Source organism: Oncorhynchus mykiss, chromosome 11 (assembly GCF_013265735.2).
Source record: "Oncorhynchus mykiss isolate Arlee chromosome 11, USDA_OmykA_1.1, whole genome shotgun sequence".
Classification (NCBI taxonomy): domain Eukaryota; kingdom Metazoa; phylum Chordata; class Actinopteri; order Salmoniformes; family Salmonidae; genus Oncorhynchus; species Oncorhynchus mykiss.
Genome location: NC_048575.1, coordinates 49,984,325 through 50,010,748, shown reverse-complemented (window position 1 = coordinate 50,010,748; position 26,424 = coordinate 49,984,325). Strand labels below are relative to the sequence as shown.

The 26,424-nt window shown below is 42.7% G+C and overlaps 2 protein-coding genes across 7 annotated transcripts; one reads left to right on the top strand and one right to left on the bottom strand.

Moving 5' to 3' along the window:
- The first annotated feature begins 1,512 nt into the window (after window positions 1–1,512).
- LOC110535850 (phosphatidylinositol polyphosphate 5-phosphatase type IV) lies at window positions 1,513–9,127 on the top strand. 6 transcript variants are annotated; one of them, XM_036935671.1, is made up of 11 exons: window positions 1,513–1,834; window positions 3,303–4,195; window positions 5,104–5,227; window positions 5,345–5,457; window positions 5,537–5,661; window positions 5,882–6,001; window positions 6,128–6,235; window positions 6,406–6,567; window positions 6,718–6,833; window positions 6,968–7,104; window positions 7,285–9,127. In XM_036935671.1, the coding sequence occupies exons 2-11, from the start codon at window positions 3,357–3,359 to the stop codon at window positions 7,415–7,417; spliced, it is 1,977 nt and encodes a 658-aa protein (XP_036791566.1). In that variant the 5' UTR covers window positions 1,513–1,834; window positions 3,303–3,356; the 3' UTR covers window positions 7,418–9,127. The 6 variants fall into 6 exon arrangements, with proteins under 6 accessions (XP_036791566.1, XP_021476849.1, XP_021476848.1 ...); XM_021621174.2 differs by lacking the exon at window positions 1,513–1,834 and adding an exon at window positions 1,880–2,698 and having other exon boundaries at window positions 3,286–4,195; XM_021621173.2 differs by lacking the exon at window positions 1,513–1,834 and adding an exon at window positions 1,883–2,698.
- Window positions 9,128–12,534: 3,407 nt separating this feature from the next.
- On the bottom strand, window positions 12,535–23,843 carry LOC110535848 (mitochondrial-processing peptidase subunit alpha). The gene is made up of 13 exons (XM_021621172.2): window positions 23,797–23,843; window positions 16,590–16,792; window positions 16,405–16,484; window positions 16,177–16,259; window positions 15,905–15,999; window positions 15,636–15,736; window positions 15,192–15,455; window positions 15,004–15,096; window positions 14,764–14,882; window positions 14,590–14,680; window positions 13,254–13,316; window positions 13,008–13,152; window positions 12,535–12,852 (listed from the first exon to the last, which is right to left on the bottom strand). The coding sequence occupies exons 1-13, from the start codon at window positions 23,841–23,843 to the stop codon at window positions 12,683–12,685; spliced, it is 1,554 nt and encodes a 517-aa protein (XP_021476847.1). The 3' UTR covers window positions 12,535–12,682.
- Window positions 23,844–26,424: the final 2,581 nt, after the last annotated feature.

The window sequence follows — 26,424 nt, the reverse complement described above, 5'->3', positions numbered from 1 at the left end:
TGACACAGCTGGTGTAACTGAGTCAGGTTTGTAAGGCCTCCTTGCTTTCACACACTTTTTTCAGTTCTGCCCACAAATTTTCTATGGGATTGAGGTCAGGGTTTTGTGATGGCCACTCCAATACCTTGACTTTGTTGTCCTTAAGCCATTTTACCACAACTTTGGAAGTATGCTTGGGGCGGCAGGGTAGCCTAGTGGTTAGAGCGTTGGACTAGTAACCGAAAGGTTGCAAGTTCATATCCCCGAGCTGACAAGGTACAAATCTGTCGTTCTGCCCCTGAACAGGCAGTTAACCCACTGCTCCTAGGCCGTCATTGAAATTAAGAATTTGTTCTTGCCTAGTTAAATAAATGCTCATTGTCCATTTGGAAGACCCATTTGCGACCAAGCTTTAACTTCCTGACTGATGTCTTGAGATGTTGCTTCAATATATCCACAGAATTTTCCTCCTCATGATACAATCTATTTTGTGAAGGGCACCAGTCCCTCTTGCAGCATATCACCCATATCATGTTGCCACCCCAGTGCTTCACGGTTGGGATGGTGTTCTTCGGCTTGCAAACATAACGATGTGGCCCAACAGTTCTATTTTTGTTTCATCAGACCAGAGGACATTTCTCCGAAAAGTACGATCTTTGTCCCCATGCTCAGTTGCAAACCATAGTCTGGGTTTTTATATTGTGGTTTTGGAGCAGTGGCTTCCTCCTTGCTGAGCGGCCTTTCAGGTTATGTCGGTACCTTCAGGCATTTGGAAATTGCTCCCAATGATGAACCAGACTTGTGGAGGTCTACAATTGTTTTTCTGAGGTTATTTTTTTGTTGATTTTCCCGTGATGTCAAGCAAAGAGGCACTGAGTTTGAAGGTAGGCCTTGAAATACATCCACAGGTACACCTCCAATTGACTCAAATGAGGTCAATTAGCCTATCAGAAGCTTATAAAGCCATGACATAATTTTCTGGAATTTTCCAAGCTGTTTAAAGGCACAGTCAACTTAGTGTATGTAAACTTCTGACCCACTGGAATTGTGATACAGTGAATTATAAGTGAAATAATCTGTCTGTAAACAATTGTCTGAACAAAATGGCTGACCTTTTATACTTTCATAGAACTAGACTGCTCAACCAGCGAGCTGTGGACTGCCATTTCTGTTTTACCCTTAGCTCTGATGGTTTTCCAAAATATATATATTTTAAAGTTGTAGTTAATATTGTGTTGATTATTTTCTTGTATGTGAATTGTGTAAAATAATTCAGCATCGGCTGCCATTGATACTTTGTAATGTCGAATTATTGTGAAATAAACCATTTTTAGAGCATTCATGTCCATTTTAATATTCTAAATCCTAATTGTATGAGCGAACTATTTATGTACAGTAAACTCATGACATGAGATCAGGGTGGCTCGCGTAGTTGTACGACTACTATTACTAGTTACCAGTAGGTGGCGCTACAATGCAAGCAACGTGTGTTTTGTTTTCTCGTTTGCGGTCTCGAAGATGGTGAACGACGATTTGGGTAGAGTGGAATCGGTCAGAGTGGCAATGAGCGGTATGATATTGATATCGTGAGTGTCGAAAGCGCAAAAGGAGAAAGATCTGTGGCTCTACAAGATGTTGACGTATGACGTGGAAAGCTGTGATTTTCAGAGTAGGGCTCCGGATAAAGGTGTCATCTCGTGTCTCGTTTGACATAGAGGCTGTGGGGTTAAGGGATAACGTCCCAGGAGTGGTAGACGCACGTCTCTTGAATTAAATGATGGATGGAAAGAAGGAGCAAAGCCGATCGGTTTGATTAAGTGGTTCACCCGATTTATGTCAAACGTGGAAATGTGAGGTATACGGTGACAACATATGTACTGTACAGAAGCCGCTGCAGTGTTACAATTCTAACAAGTTTGGACACGTGGCAAGTGTTTGTCGAAGTAATAAATACTTTATGTAGCAGTTGAAGAGTCCGATGAAGCATGTTGTTATTGTGATGGGAATCACGTTCCCGGTGTGTCCTGTAAGGATGAATGAGATTGCAGTAGCTAGGATCAGGGCTATCCAGCAGGTCGCCTATGTGGAGGCAGTGAAAATAGCTGAAGGAGTGAGTAGAGGTGAGATGAGATGGTAGTGGATGGCCCACAGTCTGCAGTGAATGCCATGCAGGAGACGGATCCCGACACACTAACAGTGAAGAAGGTGGACTTAGTTGCGTTTTATAGCGCAAGTGATAAATTGTACTAGTCAAATGAATACACAAATCTAAGTTAGACATAATTGTGAAGGCGGCAAATATATTTATGGATCTCCAGGACTATACAGCTGAAATGTTACAAGTAGTACTGAATGAAGAGGTTCAATGAGCCTGTGTAGGGATCTAAAATCCGACCGAAGGAGTAGTGTCTATTTTATTTTATACAGGATAGTAGCGTGAATTTGGTTAGTGTTTTTGGTCATTAGTTATTAATTTGTTTTGGGGGTATTTTTTTTACTACCCCTTACAGTAGGTGGCGGCAATACACATTATGCATGTAGTCTGCCAATAAACATCAACGAAGAAGAAAAACCATGTCAAGTGATCATAGAGAAGTGGAAAGTTTGGTTTAGCGTTGGGAGCTAAACTAAAAATAGCTAGCTAGCTAGTTAACGTTAGCTCTAACGATATATTCTCACAATGTTGTAATGGACGAAACTTGATTTCGCTTTTCCCCAGGTATCGAACGTTGATTAAATGTAGTGTCATGTCTAATGCATTTGTCTTTCCCAGACTGCCATATTCCTAGCGTTCTGTCATAGGTTAGAATATTAGCTAGCAGAGCTAGCGGCTACAACGTTTCACCAGTGCGCTAGCTATCTAGCGAATGTTATGTGAATTTGAATGATATATAGCTAATGTTAGCAGCTTACTATGCGCCCTATCTTTTCTAGCAGCACATGTTTACGATGATGTAGCTAACTAGCTAGCATTATCGTAAACGTGCTACCTAGTTAGCTTTACATGTCATCACAGTAGTTAGCAATTTTAGCATCCAGTTAACATTACTGCCAACTGAGCTGTTAAATATACAGGTAACTAAGGTTTATTCTTTTGTCTGTGGAGTTCTCTTTTCCAGTAATTTAGCTAGCTAACATGAGCCAACCATATGTGCAGCTAACTTAGTCGGGCTAATCAATTCGTTACCTACCTAGCGTCATTGCTTGTGTAAGATAAGTAACATAGCAAGTGTCTAGCTAGCTAGTGTAACAATCATGCATATAATTAGAAATATTGTCAATCCATTCTCATTAATAGTACAGTAGCTATAATTGTTTTCTAGATGACCTTCCATGCCATGATACTGACAGACATCTGACAGAAGGTGCAGCCTGGCATGAGGATGACTGAGAATGGGGAGGACAGCAGCCCCTCTCAGCCTGATGGAGTGTTACCTCGTGGAGCTCCTGGTGGGAAGGATCCAGGAGTTAGCAGTGACAAGAGGCCAGTGAACCCCTCTACAGAGGACAACAAACCCACCAAGCTCATCGACACCCTGCAATTCCCTCAGGATGTACAAGACCAAAGCAGCAAGCCCAGTCTCTACCAGCCGCGACCGCCCCTGCTGCCCAAGCCCCCTGCACTGTCGAAGGGAGGGAAGAGCGGTTCGATGGAGGAGGTGAGAAGCAGAAGACTTAAGCACAGCCAGGAGAGTCTGACTGACCCAGCTGAGACTGGTTCCTCCACAGACTCTCTTAAGGAGGACTCGACAGTTACAGGTGTGTTCACCTTGAGCGGTGCTGCCACCTTAAGGAACGGACAGGGCTCCATCGTTGGACCCCTCTTAACTCCTACAGGGTCCCCTGTCTTCAGAGCCAGGGGCCAGAGCCTCTCCGAGTATGAGAGGAGGCCCCACGACCACCACGGTGACCCAGTGGAGCAGCGGGGGAGGCCCTTTAAGGTACGCCTCTCTCCCTTACAGCCATCGGGTCCACTTCCTGCTCTGGAGCAGACCTTGGCGTCGGAGTCCTTAAGGACGGCTAATCGGATTGACAGGGATTGCGTGGATTATGGCATTGTGCCGGGGAGAGCTGGGCCTGAGAGGCTGCACCTGCACAGGAACCTGAGCGACAGCCGGCTTCTGGATAACATGGTGTTGGACAACACCTCTGTCAACTCCATGAAGTCCACCTTCAGCGTGTTGAACCCCATCAGACCCAGGGACGTCAGGAACAGGTAGGACTACACGCCTCTCACTCATGATATCCTCTCCAGATTACTGACCAGATACGTCCTGTAGAAGCCTTCTCTACCTGTATTGGATACCATACCGGTATCAGAGTGCTATAAGTCTTGATAGCTTTCTGAAGGCATTGAAACTGTAATAGATGATCTAAATACAGTGTATAAAGTATCCGTTGAATGTTTGATGCAGCTCTAAAATGAAGATGGGCTTAAGTGATGCTCCATCTCATTGATAAAATCATGTACTTCCTGCGATGTGGAACATGACATCTCATGGTAAGACTTGAGGTGGGCCTTGAGTTAAATATATTCTGCATGAACTACAGATGGGCATTTGAGCTATTGTAACTTATTGTGAGCAGTCACGTTCATCAGTGAATTGTAACCAAGAAGACTGTGCTGTAATTATTACCGTGGCACATCTGCAGCTAGGGCATTAGCATTGGTGTGTGCTCTAGCAACACTGGCTGCTTTAATGAAGGCCTCAGAGGCTTATGGTATGTAAGTGCTCACTCTGACAGCAGAAATTGTCAGGTGGGAGTGTGTGAATCAGCATAGCTTTTGCCACCTTTTGGGGTGCAAAGATGGGTCTCAATACACATGTTGTGCCTCAGCAAGGAGCTGTTCAAGGAATCGGGGGATTTATCTGAAATGTTTCAGACAACTATCAGCTATGGAAGAAGCCTATGTTTTGAAATGTGCCTCAGCGCCAACAATATCCAGCGTTCTTTGAATTGTGTGTGTATTCTACTTAACTTGTATAATGGAGCCTACCAGACATTTTGAAATGGGTTTGGTTCAAAGTAGCCAAGAATAGGAACTGTTTGTTAGAGCAAGCAGGGAAAACCGTGCTGCTATACCTCCGGTTATGAAGTGTTCATTTCCTCATTGTGTTCCAGGAGTTTTCTGGAGGGCAGCGTGCTGGGCAGTGGTGCCCTTCTGGGCGCTGAGGAGCTGGACCGCTATTTCCCAGAGAGGAGAGTTGGCATCTACATAGCCACATGGAACATGCATGGAGAGAAGGTGGGACCACTCCTACTGTTCAACATTAGGCCTAGAGCCTGAATATCTGTACGCAAGTTCTACACTCACTCTTTGATAAAAATGTTTTTTAAATGGCCGCTTCTGTATCATTTTCAGGGACTTCCAAACAACCTAGATGATCTGTTGCTCCCGACAGACTCTGAATTTGCACAAGACTTTTACATCATCGGAGTCCAGGAGGGATGTCCAGACCGGTATAGGACGACTGTGTATGAGAGCATTTTGCATTATATCAATTGTGTCTTCAGCACTCTATGCTGATATTGTGTGTGTGTGTGTGTGTCACAGAAGGGAATGGGAGATCCGTCTTCAGGAGACTCTGGGGCCGTACTACGTCATGCTCTACGCAGCCTCCCACGGGGTTCTCTACCTCACTGTGTTCGTCAGGAGGGACCTCATTTGGTTCTGCTCAGGTCCGTCCCAAATGGCACTACTACAAGTTGTCAGGTTTTTTTTCAGAGGAGAGTGAATCAGTCCTTTCCCATCAACAAATCTCAGAAGGTTGTCTCTAATTAAAATGTTGTAAGAGCGGTAACATTGTAAGGTGATCTCTCTGGCTACCCACTGCACATTTTATGTGTACAGTACGTGATCTGATTTGGCCCCTGTAACCATCGCATCTCCTCCTAACAGAAGTGGAGCATGCCACGGTCACAACACGCATCATGTCTCAGATTAAAACCAAAGGAGCCGTGGGGATCGGCTTCACCTTCTTTGGCACTTCCTTCCTCTTCATCACCTCCCATTTTACCTGTGAGTGACACCTCTGTTGTTCAGGAGCTGATGCTATTACATGTGAATGTAAACAGGAAGTGGAAATCTTTTTGGATACAGTCACACTGCTAACTATGTGATTTAATAAATGTCCTTATGTTCCAGCTGGAGATTCCAGAGTGTACGAGAGGATTCTGGACTACAACAAGATCGTTGAAGCGCTTGCTCTGCCTAAAGTTCTTCCAGACACCAACCCTTACCGCTCCACATCCTGTAAGTACTCTTAAAGACCAGAGCTGTTTATTTCAGTACTACTACTATATTGAAGTACTGCTGTCACATCTAGAAGAGCATCCTAATTATGTGAGGAGAAATGCTGTGGTTTCCCTCATGGAACAACTGCTCAATAAGTACATGTTACTGATAATGACTATGTCTTTCAGCGGATGTGACAACACGGTTTGATGAGGTTTTTTGGTTTGGGGACTTTAACTTCCGCCTGAGTAAAGACCGTGTGGAGGTAGAGGCCCTTCTAAACCAGAACCAGGGTGTGGACATGGGTCCTCTTCTCCACCATGACCAACTCTCCAAGGAAATGAAGGATGGTACGTCTACATGGAACAACACCATTCTAACGCTAGAGGTTTAGGCAAATATTACATGTATTAGATTGTGGATGATATCTCAATGTATTGTTACCACGCTCACTGTGACAGATACTTGACATAGAGTACACGTGTTATGCTCTGTTCTAGGTTCCATCTTTAAAGGCTTCCAGGAAGCACTGATTCAGTTCCTCCCCACCTACAAATTTGACGTTGGCTGTGACGTGTATGACACCACCTCTAAGCAGAGAACTCCCTCATACACAGTACGTGTCACCGTCAGCGATACCCTGTGTCATTCATACAAGCAGGCCTCTTTGCTTTATTTTATAGGCTTGTTTTAAACACACACACACAAAAAAAGGAATGTTTTATTTCACTGTTCCTCTGTGTGCTCTAGGACAGAATACTGTTCAGGAACAGGCAGGTGGGTGACATCAAAGTGATAAAGTACACCAGCTGTTCGATGATCAAGACGTCAGACCACCGGCCTGTCATCGGCATGTTCCAGGTCAAACTCCGTCCTGGAAGAGACAAGTGAGTCCCACCCCTGCCTCTCTTTTTACAGCAGCAAGCTATTTGCAGCTTTCAGCTCCAACACTATTAACCTTTCTCGTAGTAATAGGTGTCCAAAAGTGCGGTCAACGAAAAGCTCAAGATTTAGAACAGTTGGTTAACCCTCTTTATTTGTTGTTCACTGTCTGGCGTGTTTCTCAGTATTCCTCTGGGAGCGGGCCAGTTTGACAGGAGTCTGTACCTGGAGGGCATCAGGAGGAGGATCACCAGAGAGCTGAAGAAGAGAGAAGCCACGAAGGACCAGGGCAGCAGCACCATCTGCTCCATCTCCTGAACCTGGATCAGAATCAATCTGACCCAGCCATGAGGGACCAAAGGGAACCAGTCTTGTGTTTCCACTTCCAGCCCAGTCTGTGGGAGAATCTGTTGGTTTTTGTCCGAGGCCTTGCATCCTCGCCTGCTTTTGAAAAAAGGTCAAAGGTAATCGAGGAGCAGAGTCGAGGAGAGGAAACGTAGAAACAAATGTGCTTGTATGAAATGACTCTCGTTCTCCACTTGCGTGTTATCAGGCAAATAACGTTGACAGGGGTAGAATCTCCAAATAAATGTGTAAATGGATACAAATTTAGCTAGTTGTGCGAGACATTTTCTAGATAAAAGTAGCGTATAGTTTTTAAATGTGTGCATACTTTTCTCCTTTGAGAAAACAACAGCTGATTCAAAAGGGGTGTGGTGGATATTAAAACACTAGCCCAGGATACTATTGTGGAACCTCTGCTGAAGTAAGTAATGAGCAGACTCCTCCGTTCGCCTACTAACGAATTGACACTCTCCTCGACCACTTATCGCTTTCCGGGTCAGGGAGGAGAGGACGGACTTTTGCCCAATTGAGAATCTCCCTGTGAGCCATGGAAGTCACGTAGGCTGATCCATGAGCGCCCCCTACTGAGAGCTTTTGGAACTGTCACTAATGTGGTTTGGGGGGGCTGAGGGGCTGTTCTCGAAGGCAGGGACCTTGAGTTCAGACAGACTCCAGTCTGCAGACTCGGCAGTAAACTGGTCTATTTATAAACAAGACTGAACTGGGGAACCTGACATTGAAGATTGAAAGGCAATCAGTCACCCGTGTGTGCTGGTTGGCTGATGTTGCTCTGAGTATACTGTACTTAATACGTTCTTTTTTTTTTGGTTTTATTTTGTACATTTATTTAACAAGCCAGGTTGATATGGTCCATATGTAATGTCACTTTTTACTTGGTGTACCTGTATTCAAAGGCCTTGTCAATGCATTTTCATCAAACAGCTCTTAAGCAGTATAAAGCACTTTCTCTGAAATACCAAACTTTTGGGGTGTTCTTGGATTTCCTCCAGTAAAGAAACTGACCCATGATTTCACAGAAATGGACTTATCCCTATCAAATTTAAGGGGAATTTCAGTTATTTTGATGTTGCTTGATGAACATACATTTCCTGCAAGTATGGTGCTTATTGAATTAAGGCATGGTGGCTTTTCTGGCATTGTATAAAAAAACATGTGTGATTGATATTTGTGAAATATCTTGCTTATTAACATATTGTTTAATATCTCACATAATGGATACAGAACCATCCTTTGCAATGGTGATGTGGATCGTGTTGGAGCGGTTGAACTCTGGTTCATTGCCTTAATGTCATCTGTCGTGACTAAATTAAATACACTCATGTAACTTAATCAAAACAAATACTTTCCATGTACTGTATTGTGCTAACGAGGGGAAGAGGATTCATTGCATGGAGATCAATGGTTCTGGTGTAATGGTGAATCATGAGTTGTCATTCACTTTAACGCTCAGGGCAAGTGCCTGTGATCTTATTTGTGATTTTTCTCAGGACTCCATATCTGTGGGTCTTTTATAACATGATTTGTGATGTAACATCACATAAGCTGTTTGGAATGTTATTTCTGTGTTATTTTTGAGATTGTGAAACAAATGTTTTCTGTCATCTGAAGTGGACATTAAATATCCCTCAAAGAAGGGCAGTATAATTGCTTTATAAATGCTAATTCATGGCAATAATTTGTAATTTACCAGAAACAAATCTCCAATTGGGCTGAATACAGATACACATATGGGTCATCACATTCATTATTTTCACTTTCAAGGACGCAGAGAAACCTTGGTTTTAAATTTAGGATTGTGGCAGTATTCTGAAACTAAGTGAAAAAAGCTAAATACATGATTACAATGTAGAGAAGACACATACCACGATATAGTTTTGGAAATGAGAAAAAAATGGAAAGATTTCTCTGGCACCTGAAAGGATATCAGCTCACACACACACACAGTACGATATACATTGAGTGTACAACACATTAGGAACACCTGCTCTTTCCATGACATACTGCCCAGGTGAAAGCTACTATCACCTGTTAAATCTGCTTCAATCAGTCTGGAGATGAAGGGGACAGGTTGAAGTATTTTTAAGCCTTGAGGCAATCGAGACATGGATTGAGTATGCGTGCCATTCAGAGGGCGAATGGGCAAGACAAAATATTTAAGTGCCTTTGAACGGGATATGGTAGTAGGTGCCAGGTGTACCGGTTTGAGTGTGTCAAAAACTGGCATGCTGCTGGGTTTTCCAAGCGCAACAGTTTCCCGTGTATCAAGAATGGTTCCCCACTCAAAAGACATCCAGCCAAGTTGACAATTGTGGGAAGCATTGGAGTCAACATGGGGCCAGCATCCCTGTGGAACACTTTCAACACCTTGTAGGGGGGGTGAAACCTAATTAGGATGGTGTTCTTAATATTTTGTACACTCTGTATACACAGATGTCAAAACAGTGATATAGTGGGTTGAATGAAAGAATATAGCTTAGAATACTGACAATACTATAACTACACAGCATCATACAGTAGGTCTAATTTCAGTCTGGATAAGTGGAAATCAATGTGTACCTATCTTCAAGAAACAGCCTCAATGTTGGTGACACTAATCCAAACATCTTATCTCTGCTGTACACAGGTGACCAACTCAGCCATATGTGTAAGGGACATTTTGACAGAAGTGCTTGCAGTTAGTCAGATACGTCTCTCTTAGTATTGTCACCGTCTGCTGAAGATGACAAGGCCTTGGGTGAGACTCCAGCTTCTGAAATGTCATTAGAAAGTGTCTCAAATTTAAGGAAGTATCTGTGTTAAATGTGCAAACATCAGTGTAGTAGGACATTGCTAGGACATTCACACATACAGTGTAGTCCAGGGCCCGGTTTTCCAAAGGTATCTTAAGGCTAAGTTCATCTTTAGAGCCTTTGTAGGAGCATTGTTAAATCTCTGAGCAGTTTCCCAAAACCCTTGCTACTGAAGTTGTATTTGAAAACGCACATTATTTACCGACTGCCTCAGACCACTCGTAGAACTACTAGGTGCGTCATTAGATGCTTTTTTTGGGGGGCCCTCCACGTCACTTCGTGAACAGGATCAAGATGTTTATCTGTCTGTGACCACCGATAACCTCAGCAGCACAGCCTTTCTATTGATCCTATCACTGTATCGACATGCTCCAACGATGGACTTCGTGAACATTCTCTCGGTGTGGTGTTTTGGGAAACGCATGTTACATCTTTGGCTGTTACAGGAACGACGCATCGTTAACAACACTCATACGCCGAAGGTCCATCGCTGTCGGGCAACCAGCAGGCCTGTTTGCTATCCAACAGAAGGCCGGGAAACAGAATCACAACCCTTTATTTTCCTTTTTACCACGAAGGTAATTTGTAGGTCTCCCTCTACAGATCCAGCAATGTAACTCTCGAGCCATATTCATTCACACATACTTGGAATTAAACCCAAAAGCATGCAAACCATCCCAGCCAACGTGGGTCAGGTGGGATAGTGAAAAGGAAATGAAAACTTCCCTCTGGCAAGAAAGTGTAGACGCTCCAGGTAAGCAGAGCAGGGTATATCCTCACAGTGTAACATTTAGTTTTTTTTAAAAATCACCTCACTCAAAAATGTTATTTTACAGTTGGAGATCCAAACATTAATCCTCTCCCAGTGCTTAGCACAGCTCCATTGAGAGAACATTATTGTACCATACCGGTCAAAAGTTTTAGAACACCTACTCATTCAAGGGTTTTTCTTTTTACTACTTTCTACAATGTAGAATTACAGTGAAGACATCAAAACTATGAAATAACACATATGGAATCATGTAGTAACCAAAATAAATATAGCCACCCTTTGCCTTGACAGCTTTGCACATTCTCTCAACCAACTTCATGAAGTGGTCACCTGAAATGCATTTCAATTAACAGGTGTGCCTTAAAAAGTACATTTGTGGAATCTTTTCCTTCTTAATGCATTTTAGCTAATCAGTTGTGTTGTGACAAGGTAGGGGGGTATACAGAAGATAGCCCTATTTGGTAAAAGACCAAGTCCATATTATGGCAAGAACAGCTCAAATAAGCAAAGAGAAACAACAGTCCATCATTACTTTAAGACATGAAGGTCAGTCAATCCGGAACATTTGAAGAACTTCAAAAAGTTTATTCAAGTGCAGTCGCAAAAACCTTCAAGCGTTATGATGAAACTGGCTCTCATGAGGACCGCCACAGGAAAGGAAGACCCAGAGTTACCTCTGCTGCAGAGGATAAGTTCATTAGTTACCAGCCTCAGAAATTGCAGCCCAAATAAATGCTTCAGAGTTCAAGTAACAGACATCAACTGTTCAGAGAAGACTGCGTGAATCAGGCCTTCATGGTCAAATTGTTTCAAATAAACCACTACTAAAGGACACCAATAAGAAGAAGAGACTTGGTTGGGCCAAGAAACTCTAGCAATAGACATTAGACCGGTGGAAATTTGTCCTTTGGTCTGGAGTCCAAATTTGAGATTTTTGGTTCCTACGGCTGTGTCTTTGTGACACACCGGGTGGGTGAACGGATGATCTCCGCATGTGTGGTTCCCATCTTGAAACATGGAGGAGGAGGTGTGATTGTGTGGGGGTGCTTTGCTGGTGGCACGGTCTATGATTTATTTAGAATTCAAGGCACACTTAACCAGCACGGATACCACAGCATTCTGCAGCAATACACCATCCCATCTGATTTGGGCTTAATGGGACTATCATTTGTTTTTAAACAGGACAATGACCCAACACACCTCCAGGCTGTGTAAGGGCTATTTTACCAAGGAGAGTAATGAGTGCTGCCTCAGATGACCTGGCCTCCACAATCCCACGACCTCAACCAAATTGAGATGGTTTGGGATGAGTCGGACCGCAGAGTGAAGGAAAAGCAGCCAACAAGTGCTCAGCATATGTGGGAACTCCTTCCAGACTATTGGAAAAGCATTCCAGATGAAGCTGGTTGAGAGAATGCCAAGAGTGTGCAAAGCCGTCTTCCAGGCAAAGGGTGGCTATTTTTTGTAACACTTTTTGGGTTATTACATGATTCCATATGTTTTACTTCATAGTTTGTCTTCACTATTATTCTGCAATGTAGAAAACATTTTAAATAAAAACCCTTGAATGAGTAGGTGTTCTAAAACTTTTGACCGGTAGTGTAGGTCAGTGTCCAGTATATATATACATTGATGTCAGGGTAAACGCAGGGAGGTCTATCGGAAGAGGCGGTACATGCGAGGCAGGCGTCCGTCCTTGCTGGACAGGGCAGCTTGGATGTGCTCATAGGAGGGCATCTCAGTCAAGTCTCCTAGCGCTGCTACTGCTGGCTTGCTGCGCAGCATCTTGGTTGTGACCCTCTTGATATCACTTGCTGTAATGTTACCTGGAAAGAGGAGTGAAAAGTCAGCATAAAGAACTACTGATCTGCCATGAGAGTCATGATTTGTCATTTCCCTGCAGATTGTCGGACACCAATGTTTCATTCTGGGCTTGAGGATATCAATATCCACTATTATGACCCAGGGCACTACTACTCACTGATGAGGTCACACAGCTCGTGTGGCAGCTTCCTCTTCCCTGTGGCTAGAACCTGTCGGCCGACATCCTCAAAGATAACCGGCCGCGACTCCAGGTTCATCATCAGCATGGACTTGAGCTGCGTCTTCGCTCTCGCCAACTCCATCTGAGCACAGAAAGAGAGATGCAACGTTTGGAAGTTCAAAGAGAGAGTTCCAAGTTCAGAAATCTTTGTCATTTTAAAATGGCTTTTGTGACAACCCTTACCTCTCCTGCTGTCCCAGCCATCTGAATAAACTCTCTGGTTATAATCTCCACCATTTCCCGAACCTTGACAAAGCAAGATGTTGTAATCAACAACTTTGGAATGGCAGCACTTTCACAACGTCAAGAGAACACACATCATACAAAAGTCAAATCCAGGGGCGCCAGATAGCCTAAAGGTTATTGGGCCAGTAACATAAGGATTCTAACTAACAATCTGAGCCGACAAGGTGCAAAATCTGTCAATCTGCCCTTGAGAAAGGCACTTAACCCTAATTGCGCCAGGGTCGCCATTGATAATGACAGACCCTGGCCCCACTCTGAGGGTGTCTCAGAGAGTTGGGATGTGCAAAAAAACCCACATCCAATTCTCACACCCTCAATGGCCAGTTTATTAGGTACACCACCCCATTCACAAAAATGGGTCGCTCCTACAAACAGTCACGTGGTTGCTATATAAAGCAGTCAGAGCCCAGCATTGAGGCATTCAGTTACTGTTCAATTGAATGCTAGACGGGCAGAACGAGTGACCTAAGACACTGAGTGTGGTATGATTGTCGGTGCCAGCCGCGCCAGTTCAAGCATCTCAGAAACGGCCAGCCTCCTGGCTTTTCATGCACGACACTGTCTAGGGTTTACCGAGAATGGTACGACAAAACAAACACCCAGTCAGCGGAAATCTTGTCGGCGAAAACAGCTTGTTGAGAGGTCAAATGAGAATGGCGGGCCACCAACAGGCAAATAACGCCGCAGTTCAACATTAGTGTACAGAACGGTATCTCGGAACACACAACTCGTTAGTCCGTGTCTATTGCAGCAGACAACCACACCAGGTCCCACTCCTAAAGAAGCAGCTCCAGTGGGCACACAATCCCCAACACTGGACAATTGAGTGGAAAAATATTGCCTAGGCCAACAAATTTCAGTTGCTTGCTGTTGAGTCATGCTGATGGCAGTCAGGATTTGGCATAAGCAGTACATGTCCATGGCCCCAGTCTGGTGGCGGTGGTGTAATGTGGGGAATGTTTTCCTGGCACACGTTAGGTCCCTTGATACCAATTGAGCAACTTGTCCATGCCCCAAAGAATTCCGGCTGTTCTGGAGGCAAAGGGGGGTCAGACACAAAACTAGATGGGTATACATTATAAACTGGCCACTGAGTGCATGTAAATGTGTGAAATTTGACAAATATAAGCAACCACCAAATTATTAATTTTAAAAGACATAACAAAAATGTTTTATTTTTAACAGATATTATATTCCGAGCATATGGCGGCTTAGTATTAGCCCTTTAAACTACAGTGTAAAGTCCTGCCCCTCCTGAATCTCCTCTCCCTACCTGTCTGGGGTCTGCACTGGCATGGATACACAGCAGGCCGCTGTCCTCATAACTGTGATGGTATGAGGTGGCATTGTACATCCAATGATGCCTGTAGATTTTTAAAAAATGAATTTAAAAAATATACAATCGTAATTACTTTCATTAGAATTGAGAAGGATGTATCCTGCTTACCTGTTGAGCACGTTCAGGTAAAGCCGAGTGAACATGCCTTTCCCAGGACCCCCCGCTGAGAAGGACCCGCCTCCACCCATCATCATGTTGAGGACGGCAAATGGGATGAAGTCCTCCTCCTGTATCACAAAATATGTATAATAACATCCAGATACAGGATAGCCTAGATAGAGCTAGATAGACAGTTCAAGCAAGTGGGCGGGAGATCCTCCACACCAACCAATCACAGTGAGCACCCACCAGGAACGAGCAGCTCTCCAGGCCAATCATGATGTGGGTGAGCTCAGGGATGGGAGTGGGGCCAAGGCTCACATCTGACATATCCTTATCCATCTGAGAGGATCAAAACAGAGATTTACATTCTGATTTAGTAAAATAAACAAGGAAAAAGGAAGGAAGGAAAGGGATTTTTTCCCCCCTGCTCTTACCCTTACGATTCCACCAGTGTACTGTGCCACAGACAGGTCGACATTGGTAGGCGTACTGGCTCCCCATACTGGCTTCACATCCAGCAGATATTTCCTGGCGCAGGACACCAGTTGTTCATGTTCGATACCCACACCGGCTAGCACCATACGCTCTGGGCAGTAGTAGCTCCGCAGGTACGTATGTAGCAGCTTCTTGTCAATCTTCTCCACGTTGTCTACTGGACAGAAGCGAGGCAACCCAACAGTGTTCCCCCGATATGCTGCCTAGTTCACAGAGTAAGTGTTGTGAAACGTTATGTATCATCATACGAATTTGTCCAAAAATGGCGCAATTGATCTAGGCTCACTGCAGAGGTGGGGCCAAAGTAAATTAGTAACGGTGCAACAATAGACGTCGTGCAGCTCAAGAATAATTTCTGAGTATCAATCAATAGCACGACTCACTGCGTGGATCATCTCTGTCAGTAAAGGTTCAGGGTCAGGCCTCATGTTCAGATCCTCCAGCTCAAAGCGCACTGCCATCCTAGTCATCTCAATCTCCTCATCTAGTAACCAGAAGCAAAGCCATCGAAGAAGAAAATATACTCCCACAAAAAACGTTTACTAGTCTTACTTTCGTAGACAATTCAATTAAGTCAACATTTTCCCCAAATCATTGAAGGAGACGTCAAACATGACGACAGACAGACCTGTCACTCAGAGTGTTGACTCACCTAGCAGGCGTGGCTGCAATACAGCATCAGAGAGCAGGCTGACTACCGTGTCCAGTCCCTTCACCTCGGCAGAGACGGCATACATGGTTGTGTCTCTGTGAATAAAACCTTAGGCGTCACACAAACTGACTGAAGAGCTTCATCCCCTTCCAAAGCAGTACAACACTGAAAGGGATAAAGAGTACCATGACTATAGTTCCTATACCTTTCCGCCAGTCAGAGAGAAAACATACTGTGCCTGGACATTGAAGCCAAAAGGAAATGATTCATACCTGGACGTTTGGCAGTCACAGATCCCTCCATGTTTTTCAAGTGTGAGAAGAATTTCGTCTTTACTGCCATACTGGGCTGTGGACTGAAGACGCACACACACGTACATTCATCGTTTCCCATAAACAAAAACATGGCCATCGATTTGCTTATGCTACAACAGTGACAAGACTGAGGCAAAACGGTGGAACATCTCTTGCACAAGCCGTCTCAAAGCAGATGACACTTACAGAAAAGGCCAGTTTCTCCAAAAAGTGTGCAATTCCACTGGGGTATTTTGTCTCATGTCTGGATCCTGAATTCACTAAAACTGGAAGGAGAGAAGCAAATCATCATTCGTTCATACTTTATTGATTATGCAGCAATGGAGACTTTCTGAAATAGAATAAGAAAATATCAATTATATTCAACTTACTTCCAACAGTGCAGAATTGACCAAACTTGTTTTGAGATGCTACTTTAAGGCCATTTTCCAAAGTAGTGATTTTAGTCTCGCATTGCTCATGCCCGTCAACGGATGCAAACACTGGTTTAGGGATCCCTGGTAACGGTGCAGAGAGGGAGATATTTGGATATCTGCTGCCACTGCTGTACTTTCTATATACTGCAATTCCAAACCTGTAAATGCAAAGATGTAAGGTTTAAATGTGCCTAAATAAATCAGACTGTAATCCCAGATTTCTGCAATCCAGTCTGAATTAAAGGACTGCAAAAACATACATTTCTTTACAAGCCAAAATGATGAACAACATTACATTTGAACTTACTCTTGTAGTTGTTTTATTCAGGCAGAAATGTAAGAAAAATATCCACAGGAAAATATAATGTACCCAATTTTTTAGAACGTCAGTACTGCCGTTGAGATTACGATGACCTGACACATGCGCAAAACTATGTAAACACCTGCAAAACTTACGTTTTGTGCCTTTAACTAGGCATACATTACACGAAAAACAAATCTTCACATCTTGGGAGCACCAACATTATGCGAATTGTCAGCATAATCTTGTCATCCTGAAGTCTGCGACTGGTGTGCTCATATTACACAAATTTGCTCACATTGCCTCCCATCCCGGTTTTATACATTTCCAGATGAGTCGTGGTGCCTGTGGCTTTAAGAAGTGTCATCATTACCCCTTCTTTGAGGTTGTAGCCAAGCAACAGAGGACAAATTGCACAAAAGATAAGACGCAAAATATCTAGCATGTCAGAATTATGTTTATCTGGACCTAAAATGCGGACCGGGAGAGCGAAAGACCCATAATCGCACGTCCTTCTCCCGCTCCCATTCTGCGACCTAAGACGTTTTAGTTGGCGCCTACAATTAAACAATTCACCTGCAATCTCAGAAATGTGTTGTGGATCCCAAGTAGTTTAAAAATCATGTAATGTCCAGCTTTAGTTGATAAGCAGACAAATCGGGATAGCCACACACAGAGATCCTCGTTTTAGGTCAGTTAATATTACTTTCGTGTGGATATTTTGTCTCCCATTTCCACCCGAATAAGGACGAAATGGTCAGACAACAGAGTAAATTCAAATTAGATGTATTCAACATCCTGACTTGTAGAGACCGTTTGGCGTTTTAGACCATATATATTAGAGACGAGTGAGGAAACAAATGTCACACCAAGATTAGAAAAGAGGCCAGGTTTAGGTTAGTTTATGGATTGTGGCAATCAACAACAGCATGTCTTGACAGTCAGGGGAACTGAAGTCACACCTAAGTACCGGATTCACCTTCCCACATGTTCTAGGTAGCACCTAGCCCAATATATACTCTTAAGGAGCCTAACGTTACCGTTAGTCCATTAGGTCCAAGGACCTTATGCTATTTTCAGAGGTAGACCGGCTCTGGTAGCCAAAACAGCCAAATACTCTATCTAACCGCGAATCGATTCTCAATTGCGGTACAGTTGTAGAAAGATACAGCCCTTTACTTTCATCACATCAAAACAATATCAGATGTAAAATATACACTTACTGTATACTGTTCTAACAGGTTTTAGTACTGTTGTAGCCGGCAGGACAATGTTATGTGTAAATGCTAGGGATGTGCATCATTCCCTTTAAAGACCACTCAAAACGAATATATGCCATTCAGTTTGATTAGAGAACTAATCAATGCGATTTGGTCCGATGATCTAACATTTGTTACATTAAGGCTGTGAAAGGAAGGAAAATCATTACAAACTCCAGCCACTCAAGCCACAGACTTCTCTCAGTTTCTGCATGGCAAGCGGTACATCAAGTCTGACACCAACAGGCTCCTGAATAGCTTCTATCACCAAGCCATAAGTCTGCTAAATAGCTAACACGTGACATTAAAGCTTGAAACTTAAACCATTTTTTCATTCTAAATTACAATCTGCTGCTCATGAGCTGGGCCTCTGAGCTGGATCTGTCTGTGCAAGTGTAAATGATAATATATACAGTTGAAGTCAGAAGTTTACATACACTTAGGTTGGAGTCAATAAAACTAGTTTTTCAACCACTCCACAAATTTCTTGAAAACAAACTATAGTTTTGGCAAGTTGGTTAGGACATCTACTTTGTGCATGACAAGTCATTTTTCCAACAATTGTTTACAGACAGATTATTTCACTGCATCACAATTCCAGTGGGTCAGAAGTTTACATACACTAAGTTGACTGTGCCTTTAAAGAGCTTGGAAAATACCAGAAAATTATGTCATGGCTTTAGAAGCTTTTGATACAAACAATAGTACGCAAGTATAAACACCATGGGACCACGCAGTCGGTATACCGCTCAGGAAGGAGATGCGTTCTGTCTCCTAGAAATGAACGCACTTTGGTGCGAAAAGTGCAAACCAATCCCAGAACAACAGCAAAGGACTTTGTGAAGATGCTGGAGGAAACAGGTACAAAAGTATCTACAGTGCCTTGCGAAAGTATTCGGCCCCCTTGAATTTCGTGACCTTTTGCCACATTTCAGGCTTCAAACATAAAGATATAAAACTGTATTTTTTTGTGAAGAATCAACAACAAGTGGGACACAATCATGAAGTGGAATGACATTTATTGGATATTTCAAACTTTTTTAACAAATCAAAAACTGAAAAATTGGGCGTGCAAAATTATTCAGCCCCTTTACTTTCAGTGCAGCAAACTCTCTCCAGAAGTTCAGTGAGGATCTCTGAATGATCCAATGTTGACCTAAATGACTAATGATGATAAATACAATCCACCTGTGTGTAATCAAGTCTCTGTATAAATGCACCTGCACTGTGATAGTCTCAGAGGTCCGTTAAAAGCGCAGAGAGCATCATGAAGAACAAGGAACACACCAGGCAGGTCCGAGATACTGTTGTGAAGAAGTTTAAAGCCGGATTTGGATACAAAAAGATTTCCCAAGCTTTAAACATCCCAAGGAGCACTGTGCAAGCGATAATATTGAAATGGAAGGAGTATCAGACCACTGCAAATCTACCAAGACCTGGCCGTCCCTCTAAACTTTCAGCTCATACAAGGAGAATACTGATCAGAGATGCAGCCAAGAGGCCCATGATCACTCTGGATGAACTGCAGAGATCTACAGCTGAGGTGGGAGACTCTGTCCATAGGACAACAATCAGTCGTATATTGCACAAATCTGGCCTTTATGGAAGAGTGGCAAGAAGAAAGCCATTTCTTAAAGATATCCATAAAAAGTGTTGTTTAAAGTTTGCCACAAGCCACCTGGGAGACACACCAAACATGTGGAAGAAGGTGCTCTGGTCAGATGAAACCAAAATTGAACTTTTTGGCAACAATGCAAAACGTTATGTTTGGCGTAAAAGCAACACAGCTGAACACACCATCCCCACTGTCAAACATGGTGGGGGCAGCATCATGGTTTGGGCCTGCTTTTCTTCAGCAGGGACAGGGAAGATCGTTAACATTGATGGGAAGATGGATGGAGCCAAATACAGGACCATTCTGGAAGAAAACCTGATGGAGTCTGCAAAAGACCTGAGACTGGGACGGAGATTTGTCTTCCAACAAGACAATGATCCAAACCATAAAGCAAAATCTACAATGGAATGGTTCAAAAATAAACATATCCAGGTGTTAGAATGGCCAAGTCAAAGTCCAGACCTGAATCCAATCGAGAATCTGTGGAAAGAACTGAAAACTGCTGTTCACAAATGCTCTCCATCCAACCTCACTGAGCTCGAGCTGTTTTGCAAGGAGGAATGGGAAAAAATTTCAGTCTCTCGATGTGCAAAACTGATAGAGACATACCCCAAGCGACTTACAGCTGTAATCGCAGCAAAAGGTGGCGCTACAAAGTATTAACTTAAGGGGGCTGAATAATTTTGCACGCCCAATTTTTCAGTTTTTTATTTGTTAAAAAAGTTTGAAATATCCAATAAATGTCGTTCCACTTCATGATTGTGTCCCACTTGTTGTTGATTCTTCACAAACAAAAAGTTTTATATCGTTATGTTTGAAGCCTGAAATGTGGCAAAAGGTCGCAAAGTTCAAGGGGGCCGAATACTTTCGCAAGGCACTGTATATCCACAGTAAAATGAGTCCTATATCAACATAACCTGAAAGACCACTCAGCAAGGAAGAAGCCACTGCTCCAAAACTACCATAAAAAAGACAGACTATGGTTTGCAACTGCACATGGGGACAAAGATCGTACATTTTGGAGAAATGTCTTCTGGTCTGATGAAACAAAAATATAACTGTTTCGCAATAATGACCGTCATTATGTTTGGAGGAAAAAGGGGGCGGCTTGTAAGTTGAAGAACACCATCCCAACCGTGAAGCACGGGGGTGGCAGCATCATGTTGTGGGGGTGCTTTGCTGCAGGAGGGACTGGTACACTTCACAAAATAGACGGCATCATGTGGATATATTGAAGCAACATCTCAAGACATCAGTCAGGAAGTTAAAGCTTGGTCACAAATAGGTCTTCCAAATGGACAATGACCACAAGCATACTTCCAAAGTTGTGGCAAAATGGCTTAAGGACAACAAAGTCAAGGTATTGGAGTGGCCATCACAAAGCCCTGACCTCAATCCTATGGAAAATTTGTGGGCAGAACTGAAAAAGTGTGTATCGAGCAAGGAGGCCTACAAACCTGACTCAGTTACACCAGCTCTGTCTGGAGGAATGGGCCAAAATTCACCCAACTTATTGTGGGAAATTTGTGGAAGGCTACCCAAAACGTGTGACCAAAGTTAAACAATTTAAAGGCAATGCTAGCTAATACTAATTGAGTGTATGTAAACTTCTGACCCACTGGGAATGTGATGAAAGAAATAAAAGCTGAAATAAATCATTCTCTCTACTATTATTCTGACAGTTCACATTCTTAAAATAAAGCGGTGATCCTAACTGACCTCAGACAGGGAATTTGTACTCAGATTAAATATCAGGAATTGTGAAAAGCTGAGTTTAAATGTATTTGGCTAAGGTGTATGTAAACTTCTGACTTCAACTGTATATATGGTGTATGTGTGTGTGTGAATGTTGCATGTTTATGGTGTATGTACAATGTAGGCACATGGGCCATGAGGGAGACTTGGCATCTACCACCCAACTACCAATATCAGATTTGGGGAGGGGAGTGCAATGTAGCCTGTTTTTTGTCCCCCCACTTCAGAAATAACCGTCGCCCACTAATTAACGTATCATTTTTGCAGATTAACTGTTTGGGCTAGTAACGCATCATTTTTTTTAGTTTACAAATTAGCTATGACATCTCCAACAAATATAAAGCACAACTTCGGATTTCACCCCACCTCAAAATCTAATGGTTTTGACCATTTGGAAGTTTAGGGAGCTCCTGCTTTGGCCATGCAGTGTGCCTTGCAACGTGATTGCTGTCGTCGTTATGAAATGATCAACTTTACCCTGTATATATTTACACTGATTGTTTAAATCAGTGCGCAGTTTGACTAGGATAGTAATATTGCCTGGAGTTGATCTTGTTCAGCATGCAAAACAAATGTCAACAGTTACATGCTTAGTTCTACACTGGAGGTGCCACAAAATATGAGGTATTTTTGAAAGGTAGAAAGAAAGTAATGAGCTAAATGTTTTAGTAGATCTGCTATTGATAAAGTTTGAAACGATTATCTGACCGATACATGCTACATTTGGATCGGTTGGGGTCCGTGGACCAGTTGTATCTTAAAGACGCTGCATGGTCAATCCGTTGTCTGCATTGGCCGTACAGTGATGTGGCCTCTGCAGAAGTCAGGGCATTCATACTTGTTGTGTTTTGCAGTCTTGTGTTTTGCAGTCTTGCGTTTTGCAGAGCAGCACAGAGCTGTTGTGAAGGAATTTGTCAAGGGAGTTAGTGTTTATACAGGACCTCCCGCCCTCACCTACCGTCAACCAATCAAGTCAATGCAGACCTATACGGAGCTCTCTACATTGTTACAAAAAAAATTGAGAGGCCCACTGCGATGCCGTACGGAGTTCAATTTGGCCTCTGAGGGCCTCCGAAGGCTCCCCAATTGCATCACACCATCCATACGGTGGGCTATTCCTTGGGTGCTGAAATCCATAATTTTTGATAACTTCATTTTATGTGATATCAGAGCTCCAGTCAGCCCACAGTAGTCTCCCCTCAACTCCATCAGAGAGTTGTGTTGAGATATTTGGAGACTATATGTATGCCCCTTTTCCCGTAAACATAGAGATGGAATTCTCGGCCTACCGAGTGGCACAGAGGTCTAAGGCACTGCATCACAGTGCTTGAGGTGTCACTACAGACCCGGGTTCGTTCCCAGGCTGTCTCACAACCGGCCGTGACCGAGAGTCCCATAGGGCGACGCACAATTGGCCCAGCATCATCCGGGTTCGGGGAGGTTTTGGCCATCGCACTCTAGCGACTCATGACTTGACCTTCATATATCATGAAAATGGGGGTAAAATACAAAAAATAATAATAATAAACTTAAAAATAAAATGTAATTATCATCAAAAGGAACTCTAAGAAGCTGTATATGTTTTGTGTGTGCGATTTCTATGCATCCTGTTCTTACTTTCGTTTATGCATCTTTTACTATTAGTTTTGTACACCAGCTTCAAACACCTGAAAATACAATATTTTTGGTAATGGAAAATATTTCAGTGGTTTAGATGGTCCAATGATTCTCTACACTATACTTGATTGTTTTGTTATATTAACTGAACATAGGCGAACTACTAGAATTTTGTAATCAGGAAATAACCGAGAAATTATAGTGGACCTTAAAACTTCCACGACCAGAAGATACTATTGTCAATAGACTCTAAAGGTAGTAGTTAGCTTATAAAAAGAGCTAGGTAGCACCATATGCTAACTATTGATGATGCCAAAGTGTGTTTGTCCAGAAATCCAAGTTGCCAGTGACAGTGTACGTCAGCTACCTAGTTAGCTAGCTAAAGAGGAAATCACGACTGTACTCGCATGCATATAACGCCACTGTCAATAATGCTATATAGCTTTCCACAACATAGATTAAGTCAAACAAACAATCAGTTACACGGCTTGCTTGCGCGCTAGCTGATCACGAAAATACATATTTCAGTAAAGTCAATTCAAATGCTTTAGGATAAACGTGAATATAAAATATTACGGTATTTTATTTTTGCAAGTACTAAACTCTGACTATTACCTCTGAACACGGCCCCAACTTCTACAATGCGACATGTGCGCCGCCATCTTGAATTCTCTTTGACCACTATTTCAACCGGATGCTATTTCAAAACACTTTATTTTCCTTCTTATTCTTCTTCCTCCTTGTCTTTTTTCTTCGATGAGGTTTAACGGCTGTTGGCATTCAATAAATGTTGCGTTACCGCCATCTACTAGACTGGAGTACAAATCCCTTATACTTTGCTGGGAAAAAAATAATACAGAAAATCATCAAACACAAAACATCAAACACAAAAAATAACACTACCATTCTTAATAGTTCTTAATTGACTTGCCTTGTTAATATAAAACATTTAGTCCTACCTCAGGCCAACAATCTGAAAGGAAGGGACACCACCACACCCTATAACTCACACTCCCAAATACCTCTCCCCAAATACCTCTCTGCAGGTGCCACCACAACCTCAATTATCCCTGCAGTACAGTTGATAACCATTGTTATAAATGCTAAAAATCCAAACTTACTGAAACATATATGACTAGGATTTTTAGTAGATCTGTACCAGTATTGTGAACCCTTGGATTTAATAACTGGTTGACCCTCCTTTGACAGCAATAACTCCAAACAAATGTGTTCTGTAGTTGCGGATCAGACCTGCACAACAGTCAGGAGGAATTTTTAACCATTCCTCTTTACAAAACTGTTTCAGTTCAGCAATATTCTTGGAATGTCTGGTGTGAACTGTTCTCTTGAGGTCATGCCATGGCATCTCAATCGGGTTGAGGTCAGGACTCTGACTGGGCCACTCAGAATGGCTTCAACAGAAGGCATATTTTCTTCTGTTGAAGCCATTCTGTTGTTGATTTACTTCTGTGTTTTGTGTCGTTGTCCTGTTGCATCACCCAACTTCTGTTGACCTTCAATTGGCAGACAGAGAGCCTAACATTCTCTTGCAAAATGTCTTGATAGACTGGGGAATTCATTTTTCCGTCGATGATAGCAAGCTGTCCAGACCCTGAGGCAGCAAAGCAGCCCCAAATCATGATGCTCCACCATACTTTACAGTTGGGATGATGTTTTGATGTTTGTCTGCTGTGCCTTTTTTTTTCCACACATAGTGTTGTGTGTTCCTTCCAAACAACTCAACTTGTAGATTAATCTGTCCACAGAATATTTTTCCAGTCGCGCTGTGGAACATCCAGGTGCACTTTTGCAAACTTCAGACGTGCAGCAAAGTTTTTTTAGACAGCAGTGTCTTCTTCCGTGGTGTCCTCCCATGAACACCATTCTTGTTTGACTGTTTTTCGTATTGTAGACTTGTCAACAGAGATGTCAGCATGTTTCCGAGATTTCTGTAAGTCTTCAGCTGTCACACTAGGATTCTTCTTAACCTCATTGAGCATTCTGTGCTGTGCTCTTGCAGTCATCTTTGCAGGACGGCCACTCCTAGGTAGCAACAGCGCTGAACTTTCTCCATTTATAGACAATTTGTCTTACCGTGGACTGATGAACATCAAAGCTTTTAGAGATACTTTTGTAACCCTTTCCAGCATTATGCAAGTCAACAATTCTTAATCTTAGGTCTTCTGAGATTTCTTTTGTTCAAGGCATGGTTCACATCAGGCAATGCTTCTTGTGAAGAGCAAACTCAAATTTTGTGAGTGTTTTTATATAGGGCAAGGCAGCGCTAACCAACATCTCCAATCTCGTCTCATTGATTGGACTCCAGGTTAGCTGACTCCTGACCCCAATTAGCTTTTGGAGAAGTCATTAGCCTAGGGTTTCACACTTTTTCCAACCTACACCCTGAATGTTTAAATTATGTATTCAATATACACAAGAAAAATACAATACTTTGTGTGTTATTAGTTTAAGCACACTATGTGCAACTCTATTTGCAAATATGTGCAACATAGCTCAGGCAGTAGGAAGCTTTCTCATCCATTTATATGCAGATGATACAGTCTTATAAATGCGCTACAACAAAGCTTTCTTAGTGTCCAACAAGCTTTCTCTACCCTTATCCTTGTTCTGAACACCTCCAAAACAAAGGTCATGTGGTTTGGTAGGAAGAATGCCCCTCTAGATACTCCAGTCCCCTCCAGGTTCTGTGGTAAGTCTCGCCAAGTTTAGTTTAGTGGAATTGCTCCTCATCACAAAAATATGTCTCTGGTTAGATCTACCCACATGAAAAAATAGTATAGTGTATACAATGGTATGAATGTTTTTTCATCGGACTATACTGTAGTATTCACTGTAGTATACTGTAGAATTTACAGTTAACTACAGTATAAATAATAAAAAATAGTACTATATACTACAGTAATTACTGTAGTGTTTTTGCGGACTGTAGTACGGTATACTGTAGTTTTTACTGTAGGGTTTTTGCAGACTCTAGTACACTGTAGAATTTACTGTAGTGTTTTGGGGGACATTACTGTAGTATTTACTAAAGGGTTTTTGTTTTATTATCTTTGACATAGAAGTGGGGGTCTTTCTCCTTGAGGAAACCTACTGGAGAAATACTAAATGAGCACATTTTCCTTAACCTGTAGGTAGGTAGGTAGGTAGGTAGATAGGTAGGTAGGTAGGTAGGTAGGTAGGTAGGTAGGTAGGTAGGTAGGTAGGTGGGTGGGTAGGTAGGTA